The sequence below is a fragment of the Gastrolobium bilobum genome, unplaced genomic scaffold (assembly GCF_033153095.1).
Source record: "Gastrolobium bilobum isolate Gb01-03AN ecotype WA unplaced genomic scaffold, APGP_CSIRO_Gbil_v1 utg3765, whole genome shotgun sequence".
NCBI lineage: Eukaryota > Viridiplantae > Streptophyta > Magnoliopsida > Fabales > Fabaceae > Gastrolobium > Gastrolobium bilobum.
The window spans coordinates 201-20,864 of record NW_026897952.1 but is presented as its reverse complement, the minus strand read 5'-3'; the positions used below and the strand labels follow the sequence as shown (position 1 = coordinate 20,864).

General features: G+C 34.8%; 1 protein-coding gene across 1 annotated transcript; it reads left to right on the top strand.

The window, feature by feature from the left end:
• Nucleotides 1–15,792: 15,792 nt before the first annotated feature.
• Nucleotides 15,793–18,119, top strand: LOC133311668 (protein PSK SIMULATOR 1-like). The gene is made up of 3 exons (XM_061512745.1): nt 15,793–15,805; nt 15,896–16,001; nt 16,328–18,119. The coding sequence occupies exon 3, from the start codon at nt 16,394–16,396 to the stop codon at nt 18,047–18,049; it is 1,656 nt and encodes a 551-aa protein (XP_061368729.1). The 5' UTR covers nt 15,793–15,805; nt 15,896–16,001; nt 16,328–16,393; the 3' UTR covers nt 18,050–18,119.
• The last annotated feature ends 2,545 nt before the right edge of the window (nt 18,120–20,664 follow it).

The window sequence follows — 20,664 nt, the reverse complement described above, 5'->3', positions numbered from 1 at the left end:
GTGACTATGAGTTATTTTTTTGTGTAAATTTTTTTGTTTTTTGGTAGACATCGTGTTAATTTTGTTCAAATTGTTTTTGTCATGTTATATGTATGAATATTAAAAATCATTTAAAACTTATTTTTAAAAATTTAGTGAAGATATAAAAAAAATTTATTTTGAAAAAATTTATAAGTTATTTTATGTAAAAAGGGGAAATCTTGATGCACAAGGCTCCTTAACTTGGAGGGGGTAAGGGTGAGGGACAATTGTACGCATCCTTACCTTTATAATTTTGCAAAGAGAATATTTCATAAACTTAAACCCGTGACCTTTCGATCACAAGAAACAATCTTACTGCTGCTCCAAGGCTTGTTTTACTTGTAAGTTATTTTATGTACTTTAATGAATTTTATTTAAAATAATGACTTTTAATTTTTTTTAATAATTTAAAATAAAAACTAATAAATAAGTGAGAAAAAATTAAAATTACATAAAATTATGTTATAAAAGGTATTTAATATATTTATGTCATAATCCTCATCTGCTTTTAGACAATTCCACAAACACTTGGTGTGCATGTTTACTCTTGCTATGGCTGAATCATATAGGGTTTCAAAAATCCATCAATTTTCAGATTTAATCATCTTTATACAAAAAATTCAACAACCAATCAACAACAATTCATTTACTACTAAAACCCCAACATATACCATCATAAAACTTCATAGAAATTCATCAAAATAACATTCTAAAACTAATTTCTAGCCATGAATACTACCACAAAAGAAGAGGTATAATCCCTTGAATCACTTCACTAGATGCTAGAGAACATAACCCAACAAGTAGACATGCCAGAAGCTCCTTCCAAATCACATAGACAGCATTGGTGCGCTGCACTTGGAGAGAGATTTCTTACCACACAAAGCTTAAGGTTCTATCACTTGGGTCTTTTTTCTAAGATCCTAACCTACAACTTTCATGAAGAACTCTTCACCTAAAACTAAGTAAAACTAGTGGTTCTAACTTGCCCTTTCTCTTGAAGACACTCACAGCCTCAAGAAGAAGAAGAAGAAAGGAGATGGCATCGTGACTTAGAAAGAAAGAGGTTTAGCGACATATATAAATGAAGGGATTTGCATTTGTCATTTAACATGACACAACAAATTTTCCTACACACACAACATTTTGTGGGCCCCACACTTTTTGAAGAAAAAAGAAAAAAAGAAATTACGGCACGCAAAACGAATCTCTATAACATTACAAAATCATTTTTCCTACAACATAACTCTTATAAAACCCATAAATGAAACCACTAATGAATATTTATCTTTTTACTTTGGTATTTTATCTACTAACCTTTTTAACTTACTAACTTATCTCATTTAAAAACTCCTATAAACTTTCTTAAATTTCATAATTTAACTTGGTTCACATCAATAAATTAAGCTACATGAAAAACACATGTGCATCTAAAATAAATATACATTTCACTAAGTTAAATTACATTTCATAATTAATTACTTATACAAGTAATATTTACTTATTTACTTTTCTAATTGTTATCATATAGAACACATTAACTTATTTTCTATAAATTCATCCATACATCATCTATTTAATTTACAACACTTTAAATCTATAAATTTTTCATACTGTTTATTTAAAGTCTTAAAATTATAATTAGACTTCATTTGTCTAATTATTAAAATAATATTAATCATTTCCTAATTAATCATATACTTATTAAATTCCAATAATTCTTATCGTTAATTATTAGATGGCTTGCTTAGCATGAAATACATTCTTATTTACAACATCATGTTTCTCACATGATTTACTTATTAATATCCATATAAAAGGCTTATTTATTCCATACTTGCAAAGCTTTCTTTTTAAGAGCTTATTAAATTTAATATTCACATGGCATTTTAAAATCTTAAATGTATGGGTTGTTATATTTACCTTCCCATGCCCCATAATAGCATGAGTCGTGTCATCTCCCATTTTGATTGTACCGCTAGAATATGGTTCATAAATGCAGAACCGCTCCCTATAAGGTGTCATATGAAAAGATGCTCCACTATCAATGATCCAGTCATTGAAGTTGCTATGACTATCAAATGCCATGTACAGGTCCCCTGTGCTATCTCTATCATCATTCTTTGCACCAGAATTTAAAGGTGGTGGTCATCCCACCTCTCAGGACCCACACTTTTGTTTTTGCAATTCCTTCTCAAGTACCCAACCTGTTTGCACCTCCAACACCTTTCTTCAGATTTATCACGGGACTTTGACATTCCCCTCGATTTTCCTCTTCCATATTTTAATCTATCAACACTCATCCCTTTAACAATTATAGCCTCATTACTGGTACCTTCAGAACCTACCTGTAACACCCCGTTATCGGACCGGTGTGTTATCATCACATATGATATTAAGCGCATTTACAATCGTAAAAGTTAATTAAAATACGACAAATTTTTTTCCTTTTTAACAACGTTTACATTTTTAAAACACTGTATTTAGCAAAACTCCAAACTGTGATTATAACCAAAGACAATTGCGGGATCATAAATTCTAGTGCTTAACATCATACAATATATATGATTCCCATAAACCAACAAAGTTCAATTACACAATTTTACATTTCCCAAACCAGAGTTAGCTTCAGTTTTATCAAAACTAGGAATGGACTACATATCCATAAATTTCTATCTTCGAGTATGTTAATATAGACTCTCTAAGCTTTTCAACAAGGTATCATAAGCCTAGTTTGGAGTTGTATAACTCTAGATATATTTGTGAAACTAATGCACTCAAAATGAAAGGTTCAATTATACAAGAGTTTTGATGATAACAAACAAGCTTGGAAGCAACATCAAGGATAATACAACTCACAAAAAGTCCAAGGAAGCAATTCAACAAGACAAATGAAGCAAAACCATCAACTCACATGAGCAAGATTGTGGTATATCCTTGGGGCTTAGATCTGAATGTAAAGGTAATTGATTAATGGTGCATAAACGAGCTCAAAAGATACTTAATTTCGTGCATGCATTATCCATGACACTAATCACTTGAATTTTTTTAAATAACTCATGAAAAAGACCCTTGACACATTTCGTAGCCTCAAAATTTTTTATCAAGTCAAGGAAGTGCACTAAAAGTGATTAGAGGCAAGTCGAAATGCTTTACAACTCTAAAAACTGCAATGCTTAAGTTATGTCAAGAAAGTATTCGGATACTTGTGCTATGAACAAAGTATTCGAATGCCTTAAGAAAAGTATTCGATTACTTGATGAAGTATTCAGATACTTCACGAAAAGTATTCGAATATTTACTGGGCAGTAAGCATTTCAACGGCTATAAATGGCTAGTTTCGTACCAACACTTATATAAACTCATTTATTGTGATTCAGAACATTAAGAATTACTGTTCCATTGATTTTACAATCATTCTTGATTATTCTCATTGAATCAAACACATTCATTACTTGTTCTTACTCATATTAATCATAAAACTCCTTTGAGCTTCATTCTTGTGTCATTGATCAATACCCATAAGCTTCAACTTGTATAATCTGTACTTTAAAAGTACAAATCCATTTCTAAACACTCTTCTTCTGTTTATTTGAGTTGAGGGTAGTGAGACACTAGTGAAAATGTTACTCGTAGCCTAAGAAAGTGAGTGGAAGTGTAAGGGTTTCAAGAATCAAAAATTTTGAAGGTTGTAGTGGTTTGTCAAGTATAACACCTCGCAATTCTAAAACATGTAATTGTATATTAAATGTGGATTAAAGGGTATGATTAGTGAAAATCCTGAAATTAAGGCCAAAATACAAAGGAAGGGTAAAACGTAATTAGCCAAACACGTAACCCTAGGAAGGTAAAATTGAGTAGGAAGTCTCAAATGATAAAAATAACCTTGGAAATGGATTCAGAATGAAAAATTGAGTGGTTAGGCAAGTTTCGAAAAATTCGGTGAATAGTGTTTTTACCAGGTAAAAATACTGCGATACAGTTGCACCGTAAAGCGTGCCGATTGAGTTTTGAGCTCTAAGTTTGGATACAAGTTATAAATGGTTTATAGGACTAGGAAATATGATTTCTGATGGAAATTGACGGAAATTAGTGAGTTTAGGGAAGCGTGCCCACAGCGCGCGTAACAGCTTAAAACTGCAATTTCTCCGAACGACCGAAAAACTCCGAATTCATCTTATCAAGGGTAATTAAAGGACAATGGTTAATGTTAAAAATTAGAGTTTCTATATAGTTTATGAAATTATGGACGTTTAGTGGAATCGAAGGAAGATTTGAATTAGTTTGAAATCGCGTGAGGTGGCGGTGGGGTCCACCTCACTTAAGTGGACTTGGCCACCTTGGACAACATAAAAATCTGGTCTTTCTCTCTCCTTCCCCCACCCAAACCAGCAACCACCATTGGTGGAGAAGGAAGCTTGGCTTCAAAATTTCTTTATCTCATAACTCCTTCAATACTACTCAAAATCAAGAAAAGTTTGTGAGCAAAGTTGTTGGAAATCAACACCGAACACATCCCACCGATTAGATTCCCTTGAAACCCTCTCATTTGTGAGAAAATGGGCAAAGTAAGCCACGAAATTTTGAAGGATTTTGTGATTTTGGAGTTGATTGCAAAAGCCATTGCTTGGAGATCACTAGGGGGAGTCTTGTGACTTGATCGTGGGTAAGTTTCAACACCTTTCATGGATTAATTTATTGGATTTAAATTCATGAACCCTAGAATTGATTTGTGTGATTGATGTTGTTAGAGAGCTCAAATGAAATTTTTTTTTAGATAAATATGTTTTAGAGTGATAAATGCAATAAAAATTATTGATGAAATGTTTGGTAACTTACGCAAAATTCATGATGGAAATTCAAGACTTTGTGTTTGAGATTGCTGGTAGGATTGTGTAATTGAGTTGTTGAGTATTTGTATGGATGGATTATGATATTGTATGATGTTTGGGAATGTTGAATTGAATTGGATAATCATTGGTTGGTGGCCTTGGAGATTTCAACCAAAGAGAGGAAAATTGGGGGTTTTTATGTTGTTGATTAATATGTTGGGTTGTTAAATGGTAATTAGAAGGGTTGTGAGATGGTTGGATGCTTTGAAAATCAAAGAAAAAAGTGGTTGGTTGTGTAGAATTGGAAATTGAACCTAGAGTGAATTAAATGGCAAAATGATGTTAGGATGGTCTAAAATGGAAAGTGGGACCTAAAATGACATTGTGGCAGCCTTAGGATGATAAAGAAAAATGAAAAGAAAATAAAAATAAATAAATTGTGATTTAACACTATAAAGGCCGAACCTACCATTGTGTAGCGGAGGATTTTGACGTTTTGTGAATTTGATGGTTTACCGTGTTTTGACGATCCGTATATGGTCGTTGTAGGTTACCTTCCGCGGATTTGAACCTTGAACCGTGAGCTCAGTTGGTTGCCCTTGGACCTGGACCAAAAGGGATTGAGGTAAGTCATTTGGAACCGTGCATACGTACTTGTTGATTGCATGTGTTGGTGAATGAAAAGTTAATTGAGAATGTCCTCTGTGTAGGCATTCTGTTTGTGTACCTAGCTCGGAAAAAATATATTATGTTGGAGCTGTGGGAGAGGATTATACAGGTAACCTCTTTTGTACTGGGGTTTGATCCCCTTGTGTGTTCCACCATGCCTGTTGTAAGAACCCGCACCGTTAATTAAGGAATTTAATTAATAAATTACGAGAAAATAGGAAATGATTCCATAATTGACCCTAATAATTATTATGAGGCTTTAATAATTATAGTAAGTGGGTAATATTGCTGAAAGTCGCTTTTCGGAAGAAAAGTGCAGATACCGGTTCTGCTAGTCGGTATAAATGAGTACCAAAAAAGTGTCCCGAAAAATTAAAGTAAGTGCATGTAAATTACTAGAATAATATGTAGGACTTGTAAAACGAGTTTCAAGTCCAGATAATGAGAACTGGTGCTAGAAATCGGTACTGGCTTGGAAAAGCGCGTACCGCAAATGTGCTCAAAAAATTATAAGAAAAATATGATAAATCTTAGAAAATTATGTAGTTTCATAATCCAAAGTTTGGGATTAAAATGCTAAGCGTAGCAATTAAAGTTAATACTGTGTGTTTAAGTGGCTTGGGCTATAAATACCCATTTTAAGGGCACATAGCCCTAGAAAACAGAAAACCAACGTGAGAGGGAGCTGACCAGCTGCTTGGTGACTGCTCTATTGGCCTTTCCTTCCATTCTTGAACCAAGTCTTGATCTTTCTTGATTTTTCTTCTTCCTTTCACTTGGGAAACATCTTGAGAGGGTGTGAGGGTGCTGTGCTTGAGGTTTGGCCACTGTTTGTGGGCTGTTTGTGTTCTGAGTTGGGGTTTGGGTGGAGTGCCTCCTTGCTCATTGGGTTTTGAGGCTTAAAGGAGCCTTCTTGTTGAGTAAAAGGACCACCTTGGTATACCATTTTCGTGTGCAGAGAGAGAGAACCTTGGAGTGACCTTTTGAGCTCCAAGAGCACCTCTTGTTGGCTGGTTGAGTTTTGGTAAGCCTTGTCACCTTTGGTCTTGAGTCTTTGAACTTAAAAATGGTACCTTGATGCATCTAAAGGCTAAAAGATGATTGCTTGTTGTTGGGTAATGTTGAACACACCTAGAAATGCATGTTTAGGTGCTTAAAATCGTTAAAAACCCAACCTTGATGGATATCTTCACGAAATGCAGTTTCTGCATTCTGTCGTGAAATATCTGAATATCTGCCCGATGAATATCCGGATATGTGATATCCGGATATGGGATTTGGATATCCGGATATTGGATATCCGGATATGGGATTCTGGATATCCGGATATTGCCAATGAGATATCCGGATATGCCCCAAGGAATATCCGGATATTCTGGGATTTTGAAGAACAGTAGCTGTGCTTTGAGGACAATAGGGTATTGGGGGTTTGTGGACCCTAGATTGAGGAAGTTGAACTTCTGTTTTAATTAAACTAAGTCAGAATCAAGTGATTAAGGGCTTATGGCTTGGTGAGAAGCCTCAAGACATAAAGCGTAATGAAAGGCGTTGTCTTTAAGTTGAATGCATGTGGTACATGTTTATTAATATAATGTTGGTCTATAACAGATTGTGAATCTGCTGTGTTTGGACGTTGAGCTGTGGACTCTTGGTTATTGGATAGCTAGCTTGCGAGGTAAGCTTTCGTGTCCTCGGTTTAGCCATGTTGTGGTTCCACCATGTCCCATGGGGGTATGGTTTATGCATGTTGTATACATGCTTTTGGATATTTGATATGTTAATTGAACTTTACATGTAATGGCTTTTAATATGCATGTGTTGTTTCATCTTGACGGGAAGTCTGAGTATGTAGCGCTATACAAGACGGTGTACCGGGGTGAATGCAAGTGGTACTTGCACGGTGTGTAGGTGATAGACGTATACCTGCACTGTCTCTGGCCAGTAGATTAGTATTGACATACATGGCATGATTATCTGCTGCATTGCATTGTTTTAGAAATGATAAATGATAAACTGCTTTTGAACTTATATTGCACATGTAAGTGAGCTTGGGGTGGAAGATCCTTGAGGACTCACTGACTTACTGAGATTTCTAGATTAGAGATCTTACCCCACATTTGCGGAATGCTTATTTCAGGATTAGGTAGTATGGGTACTGATGCCTCAGGCGGCAGGAGGCCGGAGCTTAGCTTATTATGTTGTTTCTGCTTATTTGTTAGCATGACTGGATTTAGGATGTTGTTTATGTTTTCCGCTATTTATGATATGTTGTTGTTGAGACTGATGTTGGGCATGTTGCCTTATTTGAGTGAGCATGGGGATTGTCCATGACACTTTCCGTTAGTACTTTTAGATTGGAGTTGTATAAACTGTTAGATGGTCCGGTCTACATTGTTGTAGCTCCGTGACTAGAGCCACATTCATATTACAATTACATACATGCGATGTTTGATTAATTGATTATTAAGCAAGTTGGTAATGTTAATGGCATCATAATTGAAAAGAAAAAGTAAATCCGCATCTTTAATTAAGCGCAGCTTAATACGATATTATGATAACATTGCCGGATATATACGGGGTGTTACACCTGTCGAGGGTAATGGTAGGAAGTGTATGTAAATAATATAGGATAACATGTTCATGCATATTGTATGTGTGGTGGTACATAGGATGTACCGTGTCTCTGGCCAGTAGACTGTTTGCCTTCGGGTGTTATGGACTTCCACTGGATAGGTCTCCGAGAGGGAGTTCCAGTTGACCTGGGGTCGTGGTGTGTGATCCGGATAGGAGAACACTAGGAAGTCTCGGGTGAATATGGATGGAGGGTGCATTGGTTTATGTTCTGGGAACACGCCTTGGTTTGAAACCCATAGGCTTATATATGCCGAGCCAACAGGCTGGACGTTGCGTGGTTTTGACATTGACCATTCCAGCTTCGTCGTATTTTGTATCCCTATGCTCATCTTTTTCACTAAATCCCTTGCTTTAGCCCGTTTTCAAATGTTATGTTACATTATTTATATGCATCGAAGTGAACCATTGGAAGGAGTATTCTCCAGAACCTCTGGGTTACTGAGATATATTCGTATATCTCACCCCGCTTTGGGAACTTTATTTCAGGAGGTAACAATGGTGTTGGAGCGGCGAGCAAGAAGCTCGTAGGATGATGTAGACGTAGGACTACCTATTTTGCATTTTGTTGGCCAGTGGGCCTAAGCTAGACTTAGATCATGAACAATGCATATGATTAGGATTATGGTTATCATTTTGTTTATGATGTATTTTGTCTAAGTTTAGTCTTGATTTATCATGTTTATTTTAGAGTATTTATTTTGAATATTTGAAGGAAGATTGTAATATGTCTACTTGAAGTTATAAATTGTAATATGGAGAATTGATGTAACCATGAAGTATGTAATATGATGAAAGGGCAATAGGCCTATTCTAGGATATGAATGATACTTTACGATTCAAAGAATGCATGCAAATGGGACTTTGTGACTGAAATGAGTTAAATTAAGAAAGTAAGCATGAATGATGTATATTGATTAAATTGAATATAAACTGTGAAGGGTTGTAAGAGCACTAAGGCATTGCTGGTCCTTATGTTCCACCCAATGATTTATTAGGTACACTTGAGGTTGTAGAACACATTTGTAAATTTGGGATTTATTGGAAAAACAAAGGAAACTTTGGCGAATTTTCTAGAAATTGGCAGAATTTAGGCGAATTTTGGGAGAGCATATCTCCCTCCACAGAAATCCGATGGGGACGTGCCATATTCCATTTTAAAGCTTGAGATGTCCTCTATCTTGTGTTAAAATTTGAGAAAATTATGCTTTGAGCGTAGGCCTGTAGAAGGCAGTGATCACGGACTACTCATTTGGCCACTGCACATGTGGCTGACCTAGAGCTAGTTTGGGAAATTTATTCCCGCTTAGTTTCTTGGTCAAATTAGGTGTATGATATGTCAAATTGAATCTTGAGGTGTCTAGTTTGTTGTATAAAAATTTGAGAGCAATTGGTTGAGTGGATTTTCTAGAATAATTGATTGAGTGAAGTCTGTTTGGAGCCATTTTGAGGTTTGCTGGCAGATTTGCTTGTCCAACTTCAAACGGCGATATCCAGAGCAAACGAAAATTTTATGACTCGTGTGATAGCTTCCTAGAAATTTAATTAAGTCTAGAATACAATACTAAAATATGAGAGGCTTGTAGAATGCGGTTTGTCCGCAGAAAATAAAAGACCGAACCATGTTCGGATAGGTAGAAAACGTAAATATGAGATTTTAGCTAAGTGGGTTTATGGGAACCCCTTAGTGACTTGAGAGAGGTAATATATGATATAAAAGGAGTTTAAATAATTATTCCGCATATATTTTACAGTTACGGTCACAACTTTTATTTATTACGCTTTTTACTATTTTAAATGCTCGCGTAATAAACGGAAAAAGTTTACTCGCATTTTTATAAATGAATTGCTGTGATTGTAACTGCGCTTAATATCATAATTAATGTTAACAATACCGGTGTACAACGGGCTGTTACATGAAGCACCCTTGAAGCTTGACCATTAGTGGAAAGTTAATCGAGCAGCTTTAATCTGGATGTAGGTCACGGTGGTGGTGACCGAACCAAGATATATCTTGTTTGCAATCTCTCTAACTCTTTATCTTTTTACTTAAGCAATGTTAGAACACTTGAGCATATTTGAATTCATACTTTGCATATTATTTGCTTGTATTAATTTCTATTCTTTAAACTTTACTTGTGCTAAATCATATAAACTCAAGAAATTCGTTTTCAAGTAGGAAAATGAGACATCTTGTGAAAGTATTTTTAAAAATCAATTCACCCCCCTCTTGAGTTTGAGGCCACCTCTCCAACAATGTTTGCCGTAAGTTATTTGTCAACAGACAGCGGATAGGGCATCTGAGTTCCTTTACTATTTTTGCGATTGCAGAAGTCCTACCAATCTGTTTGCTCTCAAGTTTTAATAGGTTATATTAGACACCTAGACCTTTAATTTGATATATCATAAGCTTGATTTTGGTAAGAAATGAAAGAGATATAGAATCTAAAAAATGGCAGACAGAGGTTGCACTCAAATTCGCAAAACTGGGCAGTCATCACTTATTTGGAAATTGAGCATGTCCTACAACTCATAATTTAGGACAATGTAGGGGACATCATAAGCTTTAAAATGATAGCTCACATGCCTCATTTGACTAAGAATTGAGGGAGATATGATTTTCCAAATTTATAGGTCATTTCACTACATTTCCTAGAAATTTTGACAACACCTCTTTTATTTTACAATTAATTTTCTTTCTTCAATTTTGTACTTAATTCACATGGAATGACATCCAAAGGTACAACAAACCTTTGTGCACTTACATCCTTCATCACAATGCATAATATGTTTATTACTTAGGAGTCAAGTCATTAATCACAAATTTTTTGGATTACAAGATACACATTTTCCATACTTGCTACTTTCACTAAATCCCGTTAATACATTTTCCATCACAAGTTCATCATCCAATTTAAGCATTCATAATCAATACACAACATCAATTATCCAAATAGGCTTAAGCCCTTCCATCACATACATCAATAATTACATAACCAAGAACCTCAAAGTATACATAGTTATTTTTACATCCACTACCAAAATATAACTATTACATTATGATTACCACCTATACAAAATACTAGAATCCATAATCACTTGAACTTAGCCAAAATAATTCATGAACATAGCTAAAATAATTCATGAACTTAATCTAGGCATGATACATATCGAGTCATGCAATATCAAATGTTCATACACTAAGTCCAATGCCCAAAATGAGTAACTACAATGTGCATCAATATAATTAACTCTAAAAAGCCAAATAACATCATGCACTCCATATGTCCACAACTGATCCCTAAGTGGGCCTCTTGCCTAAAGCTCTTTCAGCAGGCTCAGCAGTACCTAAAATATGGTCCCCTAAACATGAGGTGAGATTTGACAATCTTAGTAAACCAAAGGTCTTGGAGGGTCACTCCACCCAGTGGTTCACTCAAAGTGCACACAGTGATAACAACAATACAATACAACATACAATAAACACAATCTAACTAGGAACAAATCCAAGAACATCCACACAAGGATATCGTTCAAGACCCCATATATAACTCCCGAGACTTCCTAGAGTGCTCCCAACAAATAACATCTCTAAGGCACACGCCAACTGAAACTCCCTCAAGGAGATATATCTAGTGGAAGTCCCCACAATCATGCAATCTACTGGCCAGAGATACAGGTATATATATCACACAACAATCCAAAATGCATGAATATACTATAATAGACATTATCACAGATAATAATTTTCAACCATTATCCCAATAGGCATGGTGGAACATACAATGTGATTTATCCCAGGACAAGAAGCTTACCTGACAAAGGTTCCTCCAAGCCTTGCTTCCTTGCTCGACAAGAAAGCTCACAACCTTATTTCACAAAAATTCCTGCACAAAGTAGTCATTCCAACAATTACCATTGAATCACATTGACTCAAATAGCTATCAATCATACAAGTACACAACAAAGTAAGCCATCAACTTACCAAAATCCTTTGAGTCAAAGACCAAAGGCTTCCCAAGGTGAAGCTCCAATGCTTAATCCTCCACAATAAGATCCAAAGGTTTTAACCTACAAAATCATACAAATATATGATCAATTACATGTCATACAAGTTACAAGAAAAACACAATAAAGTTCCTCCCTACACAACCATGCTTTCGACCATAAGTTCTTAGAATGTCAACATTTTGTCTTTAATTCATTTCAACCAACCTTATAGCTCCGTTAAGATCCCACAACATCATGGCACACCATCAATACCCATCAACACAATTTTAACAACATTTTCCCCAATTTGGACCCACAAGGACGAGGGCATGCTTCAAGGGTGCTAAGAGGATTTCCATTCATTTATAGGTTCTTACTTCATGTTTAATCATGCCAACCATACTACCAATACACCAACACACTCATCCATCAAGCCAAAACACATTTTACAACATTTTTCCTCAAAATTCATGCATATGGCTGGGGGGTATACATGCTAACAACTAAAGGATTTTCTCAACATTCAAGTGTCTTAAATCATCATTCAATCACACCATTTATGTCTCCAACAACTCACCATCATATCCATCATCCAACTTTAAATTCCTTCATTAAATTCATCACTTTTTCCATCATAAATATTTGGTTAAGTGTCAAGACAACAACCCTTAAATTTTTATTAGATTTCTACCGATTATTTGTCAATACAACCAACATTCATCGAACGAGTAATGCCATTAAATCTACCCAATCACCTCCACCACCAACACATTTCATTTATGTCTCAAAATTTAGATCTATATAAAAGAATAAGTGAAAGTAAAAAATCTTACCATAAATCAATTCCTAGACACCAATGCTTCAAGTTCCATGCATTAAATCATCCAAAAACATTATCTTTTTCTAAGAACATGAAGAGTAACTCGAGCTCTTTACGGTGAGATATCTCTCTAAAAATTGCTTCCCAACAAGAAAAGAGGTATGAGTTTTGATCTTAAGACACTAAGGAACAACTTTCATGTTTAACATTTCGTGATTTGGTGGCTAGAAATGGATGAAATCAAGCAAACAAGTCCTTTGCCCTGACTACCATGGAGGTCACAGTCTTGAGCTAGAAAATGAGGGAGAAGATGAGTTTGAAACGTTTAAGACATGTGCCACTTTGTTCACTAAAGTGACGTGGGTCCCACATGTATAATTACCAACTTATCCTCCACTTAAACCTAGTCATTTACAATACTAACCTCCACTTAATTCATGAATCAATAATTTAATCAAAATTTAAACATTCACCAAAGTCCACTAAATGCATTTTAAAAGATGAATATCAATTTTTTCGATAATTTGGTGAAATTAAAACTTTACCCCTAGTTATGTATTTTTGGCACACCCCCCCTCCAAAACCATCAAAATTCATCAAATTCCATTTCCAATCAAAATTTATCATTTTAATCACTTAACCATGCCTAAATAATGTATTTCTCCGGTTAGACTAAAAATTGGGTAGTTTTTGCCAAATTACCATTTTACCCCTAGTGGGTATTTTAACCCAAATTTCAGAATTCTCACTAATTAGAACCTCTAATTCATGATTTAACTCTTAATATTATATTTCAATTATGTGAGGTGCTATACTACCCTTCTTTTCTTCTCAGACAATAAGGCAATAATAACCGTCTCAAACGATAATTTATTAACACCAATACCAATTGAAACAATGATGTGCTCCCAAGAGTTAGGCAGTGAACACAATAAGGTGCAAGCTTTGTCTTCCTCATCGAGGTTGACATCTATAGATGTGAGTTGTGCACAAACACTGTTGAATTCATTTATATGAGCATAGAAAGAATCACCTTCACTCATCCGCAAATTATACAGCTTCCTTCGTAGGAACAACTTGTTCATGAGTGACTTGTTTTGATAGATACCTCCCAGCTTCGTCCAGAGATCCTTCGTGGTTTTATCAAATGTTACGTTCACGAGAATGTTGTCTGCCAGGCATAACCAGATCAGGCTTCACACCTTTCAATAATCTCTGGTTCACGCATTTAACTCCTTCGACTTGTCTTCCTCTTACATTCCGTCATTGACAATTTTTGTTGGTACAATGGCTTCTCATCTTCGCTCACGTACCACACCGCCCCATCAATGAGCAAAGCCTCAATCTTCAGCTTTCATAACTCGAACCCGTTTCCTTCGAACTTCTCAACCTTGATCTGTGATTGGCCAATCGACATCCTCTCCAAATCAATTTCACAGTTTTTCTCTATGCCAAGAAAAAATATCCCAAATCGCGAAACCTCAATTTGTCACAGGAACTCCGGTCATAGAACCAAAGCTCTTGATACTAAATTTTGAAAATCGACAATCGCACAACACACACAAATCAAAAACGAAAAGAGAAAGGCAGAGAGAAAATCAATACAGTGATTTACCATGGTTCATCTAATGTAAGATACATCTAGCTTGTATGTACTATATTCACCTCACCGTTACTCGTTACAACTTATGAGTCACTCGGTTTGCAAGGAAATATAAATAGAATTTAGAAATCCCTAACAACAACTATTCATGAACCTAAGTTTAAACTACTAAGAAAAAAAATAAATACAATAACTCAACAATAAGCAGGACCTCAATTAGTTTTTTGTTGATCTTGCCAATAAAGATCCTCATCTAAATGCAAAATATGAACCATACCTGACATGGTACTATTCTACCACTATACCGCTGGTGTTTGACTGCTTGTTGTGAAGGAATTAATGAATCCAAATTCACAGGAATGCGGCTGCAACTCAAAACAAAGCCAAATTTAAAGAAGGCAAATACCAATAAACTCAATTTGTGAATTTGTACTAGTTGTCTTGCTTTGACATTTCTTTTCGTGTCTTGCAATTTTTCCGCCAATTAATCTCCATTGTTTTTTTTTTTTTTTTTTTTTAATTTTATTAATACCATATAAAATGGCATGAAATTTGAGAAAATTTTCTCATTAAATAGGGTTGGTGGATAAGGGCAATCTTTTGCAAAGTTGCTAACATTAAATCCAAAAGACTTGCTCAATCAGAGGCATTAAGGTATATACCCAACACACTCTGTTCATGCAAATCATCCAGCATTGTTGTCGTACATTACTGGCATATGCTCCTCAAAATCCCCCAACCGTCCCAGGTATAATGAAACGACGGAAAAGTTGACTAGATAACGTACCCATGCCAACTACTCCAATCACGACAACCCCCTGGTCACCACATTGGACTATTAGTCTATAATTCTTAGTGTTCACGAAGTAGTCGCCAAATCCAAAAACTCCAACCTAACACCAAACTGAAGGGTCACACACAGAGCAGTGGCAAACTTTCAGACACACTATAAGAAGGGGTTAATGTTTTTTTTTTTTTTTTGGATAATTTTATCTTCTACACTTGTATAAAAACATGTAAAAAAGAAGAAAAAAAAGAAGGATCTTTTATATACTTTTTATGTCCATGTATAGGAGATAAATTTATCTACTATAATATAACATATAAACATTACACCCCGCAACAATTACCAAACGCAATGAACCACTGAACTGTCACAGTAATATCCACGTTTTCCAAAAGCATAAACCTAACTTGGGACACCCTTATTCTTACCTCGGTTTGATCGTATTTTCTATTGTACTCTCTGTCTCTTTCTTTGTCTCTTTCTCTCTCACTATGTTCTTATCTTCTTCTCATTTTACTCACATCCATTTGTTATGGTTTCAGCTGCGTGATTCCTGCGCTCAGCTTAGGATGTTCCACTCTTCTCCTTTCTCTCTCCAGGGCTCATTTTCTTCTCCTTCAGCTCAATGCCGCTTCAGATTTGTGGAGGGTAGGTTTCTAATCTCTCTCTCTCTCTCTACATATATATATATATGTGTGTGTGTATTTTGAATCTTGGTGGTTTTGGTTGAGTTTTGGGACCTCCTTTTTCCTTGTATGATGAGAAACATGGGTGAATGATAAATTGACAATAAAGGGTATGAATAAAAAAATTTAAATTTTGAAAAGAGGTTTAGGATCCTTGAAGTTCAAAAATGATGGGAAGTTTTTCATTTTCATATTGTTGCAATTTACATCTTTCACTATGCTCCGTGTCATCTAGAAGGGTTTTTTACTTTCTAATTTGTGTTTATGTATTTGATGACATGTACACAGGACACTGTGTATCTGTTAAGATTGTTAAATAGGTTAACGTACCCATTGGATTCGGCATACATATAAATGGGGGGTGAAACGGTGAATGGGACATGGCTCGGTGTTTTGTGGCCAATCTCTCGCAAGAGTGCATCAGATGACAAGGAAGAAATTGGGATTTTGGCACTTGAAGTTGCGGGTTTGATGTCTAAGGTGGTTAACTTATGGCATTCTTTGGGTGAAAGTGAGGTAATGAGTCTGAGAGAATGGATAGTGAACTCTGTTGGGGTCAAAATGCTGGTGTCTGATGATGATTATTTCTTGATGGAACTTGCATTGAATGAGTTACTCAATAACTTTGAATCTCTAGCACGGTATGTTGCAAGGTTGGGTAAGAGGTGCAGGGATCCAGTATATCATGGTTATGAGCATTTTGTTAATAACCCATGTCAAAATTGTCTTCAATGGTCTGGGTGGGAATATAGATGGAAAAAGATGGAGAGGAAGGTGAAGAAAATGGAAAAGTTTGTTGCTGCTATGTCACTATTGTCCCAAGAGCTTGATGTACTAGCAGAGAGAGAGCAAACTTTCAGGAGAATGCAAGTGAATCCTGAGTGTAATCGAGTGAAATTGCTAGAGTTTCAGAAGAAGGTCATGTGGCACCGCCAGCAAGTGAAAAATCTGAGAGACATGTCTCCATGGAATAGAAGTTATGACTATATAGTTCGGTTGTTGGCAAGATCATTGTTTACAATTCTAGAGAGAATCATACTTGTCTTTGGAAATAGCCATCTAGCAGTTGAAAAGCAACTAAATGATTCTCTCCCTATGAATACTAATAATCATCTATCACGCACCCTTTCCTTCCCCATTCTTATGCATTATGGATTCTGTTCTGAACCTACTGGGAGCAGGCCGGTGTTAAACTCAGGTGTTGTAGTTGACAAGAGCAAAAGCAAGAAGAAAGAGCAGCAAACTTTATATAGAAAGCAGTGTTCAGAAATCAAGCAGTTGAAACATTTTGGGTCCTTCAAAGGATGCAAGTTGGTTGGAAATGATTCTCATGTCATACAGAGTCGTGTGTCAACTAGTGGTGGTTCTATGAGGTTGATTGATTCTCATATGAAAAATATTGATAACATGAAAACAGTGGATCAATCATCTCTCTTTTACAGAAGTAGAATATATTTTAAACTATCCCTCAAGGGTAGATTAAAGCCAGCTCCATCTACACTTGGTGATGCTGCTTTAGCTCTACATTATGCAAATGTGATCACATTGATAGAGAGGGTAGTGTCAGCACCTCACCTGATTGATCTTCAAACAAGAGATGATCTATACAACATGTTACCAACCACTATAAGAACCGCTCTGAGGGCTAAGCTTAAGTGGTATGCTAAAAGCAAGCACGATGCTAACCTTGCATTAGAATGGAGTGTGGTACTCACACAGATATTAGAATGGTTGGCCCCACTTGCACACAACATGATAAAATGGTATTCTGAGAGGAATTTTGAGAGGGAGCATACTACTTTGAAAGCAAATGTTTTACTAGTTCAGACTCTTTACTTTGCAAACCAAGCAAAAACTGAAGCTGCAATGGTTGAGCTCCTTGTTGGTCTCCACTATGTATGCAGCATTGATAGAGAAGCTGGCATTAGAGATACACCAGAGTTTGCAGGCTTTAGATCTTCTCATGGTGTTCGTTTAAGAAAAAATGAGTTGTGCAATAAATTTATATAGACTATATATGACATTGCATGCAAATGTGCAGGGGCTGAATGTCATCACCAATGTATAGCTCTCATTTTTAAATGGGAGGCTTTCTCAAATTGTACTTTTAATATTAATATGCTGATTAGATAATTTTGTTCAAAATACATATTTTATTTGCTTGATTTGCTGAATTAAGATGTGAGAAAATAGCTACAAGTCCAACTTTTTATTCAATTGACTTAGTCAGTGTAATTTTTTTCTTTTCTTCAAACCATCAAAACCGAATAAAGACAATTGGTAACAGTGGCTGAGTAATCAATCTTTGTTGTAGTTAGTGAGCAACTCTAATTAAAAAAAGAGAGCATAGATTTATATAATTGGAAATTTGGAATCAATGTGCACAATGGGTCCCAGCTTATTTTCAGCAAAGCTTGGTCCCATTTTATAATGGGAAAAGTGTCTATACATTTAAATTACACAACTTACATCTTTTCACTCTCACAAAGAGGTGGGACCCACAACTTTATTTTTTTTGTCAACTCTCTCTCCTCCTTTATCTATCTCTTTCTCTCTCTTAAAATGACACAACTTTACATCCTTCAAAATTATACACACTTTTCCCTTTTATAATTGGAGCTGTAATGAAAAGTGTGTCTAATTTTTGAAGTACATGATGAGAATTGCTGTGTATAATGTATTGTTGCTATTTATCATCACTGAATAAGTTGATTTTTTATTTATGTTAAGGGTAGGCTAGAATGAGAAGGAAAGCAAATAAATGAAATGAAATTTTCCTTTTTTTGGAAAATTAATAAGAGAATGGAACAAAACTCAATCACTGTTATTTGAAATAAAATTATAAAAAGAATGGAACAAAATTGATAAAAACTTTAACTTCCCTTAAATTTATTAAAATTAAATAAAGATACTTAATTTGGTCTGTTATTATTGTCAATTTGTCATGAATATCTTCACAAAATTAAACCTTCAAGTGTATGTGTAACAACTAAAAAAACATCTAAAAACTTTCAACTATGTATATTTGGTTTTTTTTTTTTTTTTTTTTTAATAAATCACAGATATTCTCTATGGAAAATAATTTTGTTTGAGCAATGAACATTCACATTATACTTAAGCAAAATCAAATATGTATTACTTGAATCAACCCTCGTTTTACGTTTTAAAATATGTAAAATGTAATAAACCCTGAAATGAATCCCTGAGAATTTCTTTTCCTTTTATGTATTTTTAAGTAAAGAAATTTCGTTCCATTCCTCTTCTACTTCTATTTCTCTACTTACCTATTACCTAAACACAATATAAGCAAGAATTTGAGCTATTAAAGTTAGCCGATGAGGAAAAAAAATAAAATTTGACGTGGGGATGAATCGGAGTTACGACAACTATGAGTTAGAAATGCTCATAATCGTATACTTTTACGAAAGAAGTGCATGCAATTTATATATAATAATAAACTGGATAAATTCTATTAAAAATAATAAGATTTAGAAAGGCAATATATTAAAAAGAATAATGTATAAAAGAAGAGGAAAAATTATTTAACATAATTTCAAACAAAAATTTCACACAAGAAGATAATTTATAAACGAAAGGAATCACTTCCTCTAAAAACTCATAACTTTAGACAAGAGAAAATCAATTTATTTGTTGTGAATTTAACGATTTCTTACAAAATTTACAATAATGTATAAATTTACATTCACAAAAATGTTCCTCGGGATAGAATTTGGATTTGGATTGCTTTTATGTTATTAAATAGTAATATATGGTTCAGTTATAAAGAGAAAAATATATATTTTTTAATATAACAATTGAATCTTATATAATTAATTATGGAAAGGTCTTCGTTTGATAAAATTTGTATTTTTTTTCTTTATCTAACAGGGTCTTATACATTTATACTGTTATTTAGGGGCTGTTTGGTATGGAGTAATTTCTTGGATGTCCTGGAAAGTGAAAGTGAGAATAATTTGTTTCCACGTTTGGTAGAAAAAAAAAACGTAAATTTTTTCTAGGTATCGTTTATTCCCCGGCAACCATTTAACACTAGTGATTGTGAATTATAATTCGCATTTAGAAGGTGGATATTGTGTGTTCCCATGATTTGGTTTCTACGCGTTGTATTTGGCAGACTAAATTACCCTCCAATGATTCAAGATATGGTTTATCACAGGCAGTGGCGGACCGAAATGGGGGCTAGGGATGACCCCCCTAAAACTCTTGAAAAAAAATTTATATATGGATGTCTGGGTGAATTATTGAGGACAAGATAAGCACAAGTAATGTGGACTATAGAAATTGCTAACGAGTGCATGGATAGTGGCAATTAGAGAGTTCATGGTGCTTCACTGTAAGGTAAATGAGAAGCCACATGGATAAAAAAGATTTTGAAAACATAAACCAAACAAATAAAACAATAATTAATAATTGATAAATAATTAAATAAGATACAGAAGTAGAAACACTTCGACAAAAACTGTTGAATGGTTCAAATTAAAAAATTTAACTGTGTAAAATAAGACAAGATGCAGTTAAAGGCCCTACACAAATGGAGGCCCATTTAAGTTACCATTCGGCCCAAGGCCCATATGAATATGGTGTGGTCTTTGAGCTCTCGCTAA

Excerpts from the sequence above, each read along its gene's own strand:
- LOC133311668 (XM_061512745.1), top strand. The coding sequence starts at position 16,394 with ATGGGGGGTGAAACGGTGAATGGGACATGGCTCGGTGTTTTGTGGCCA.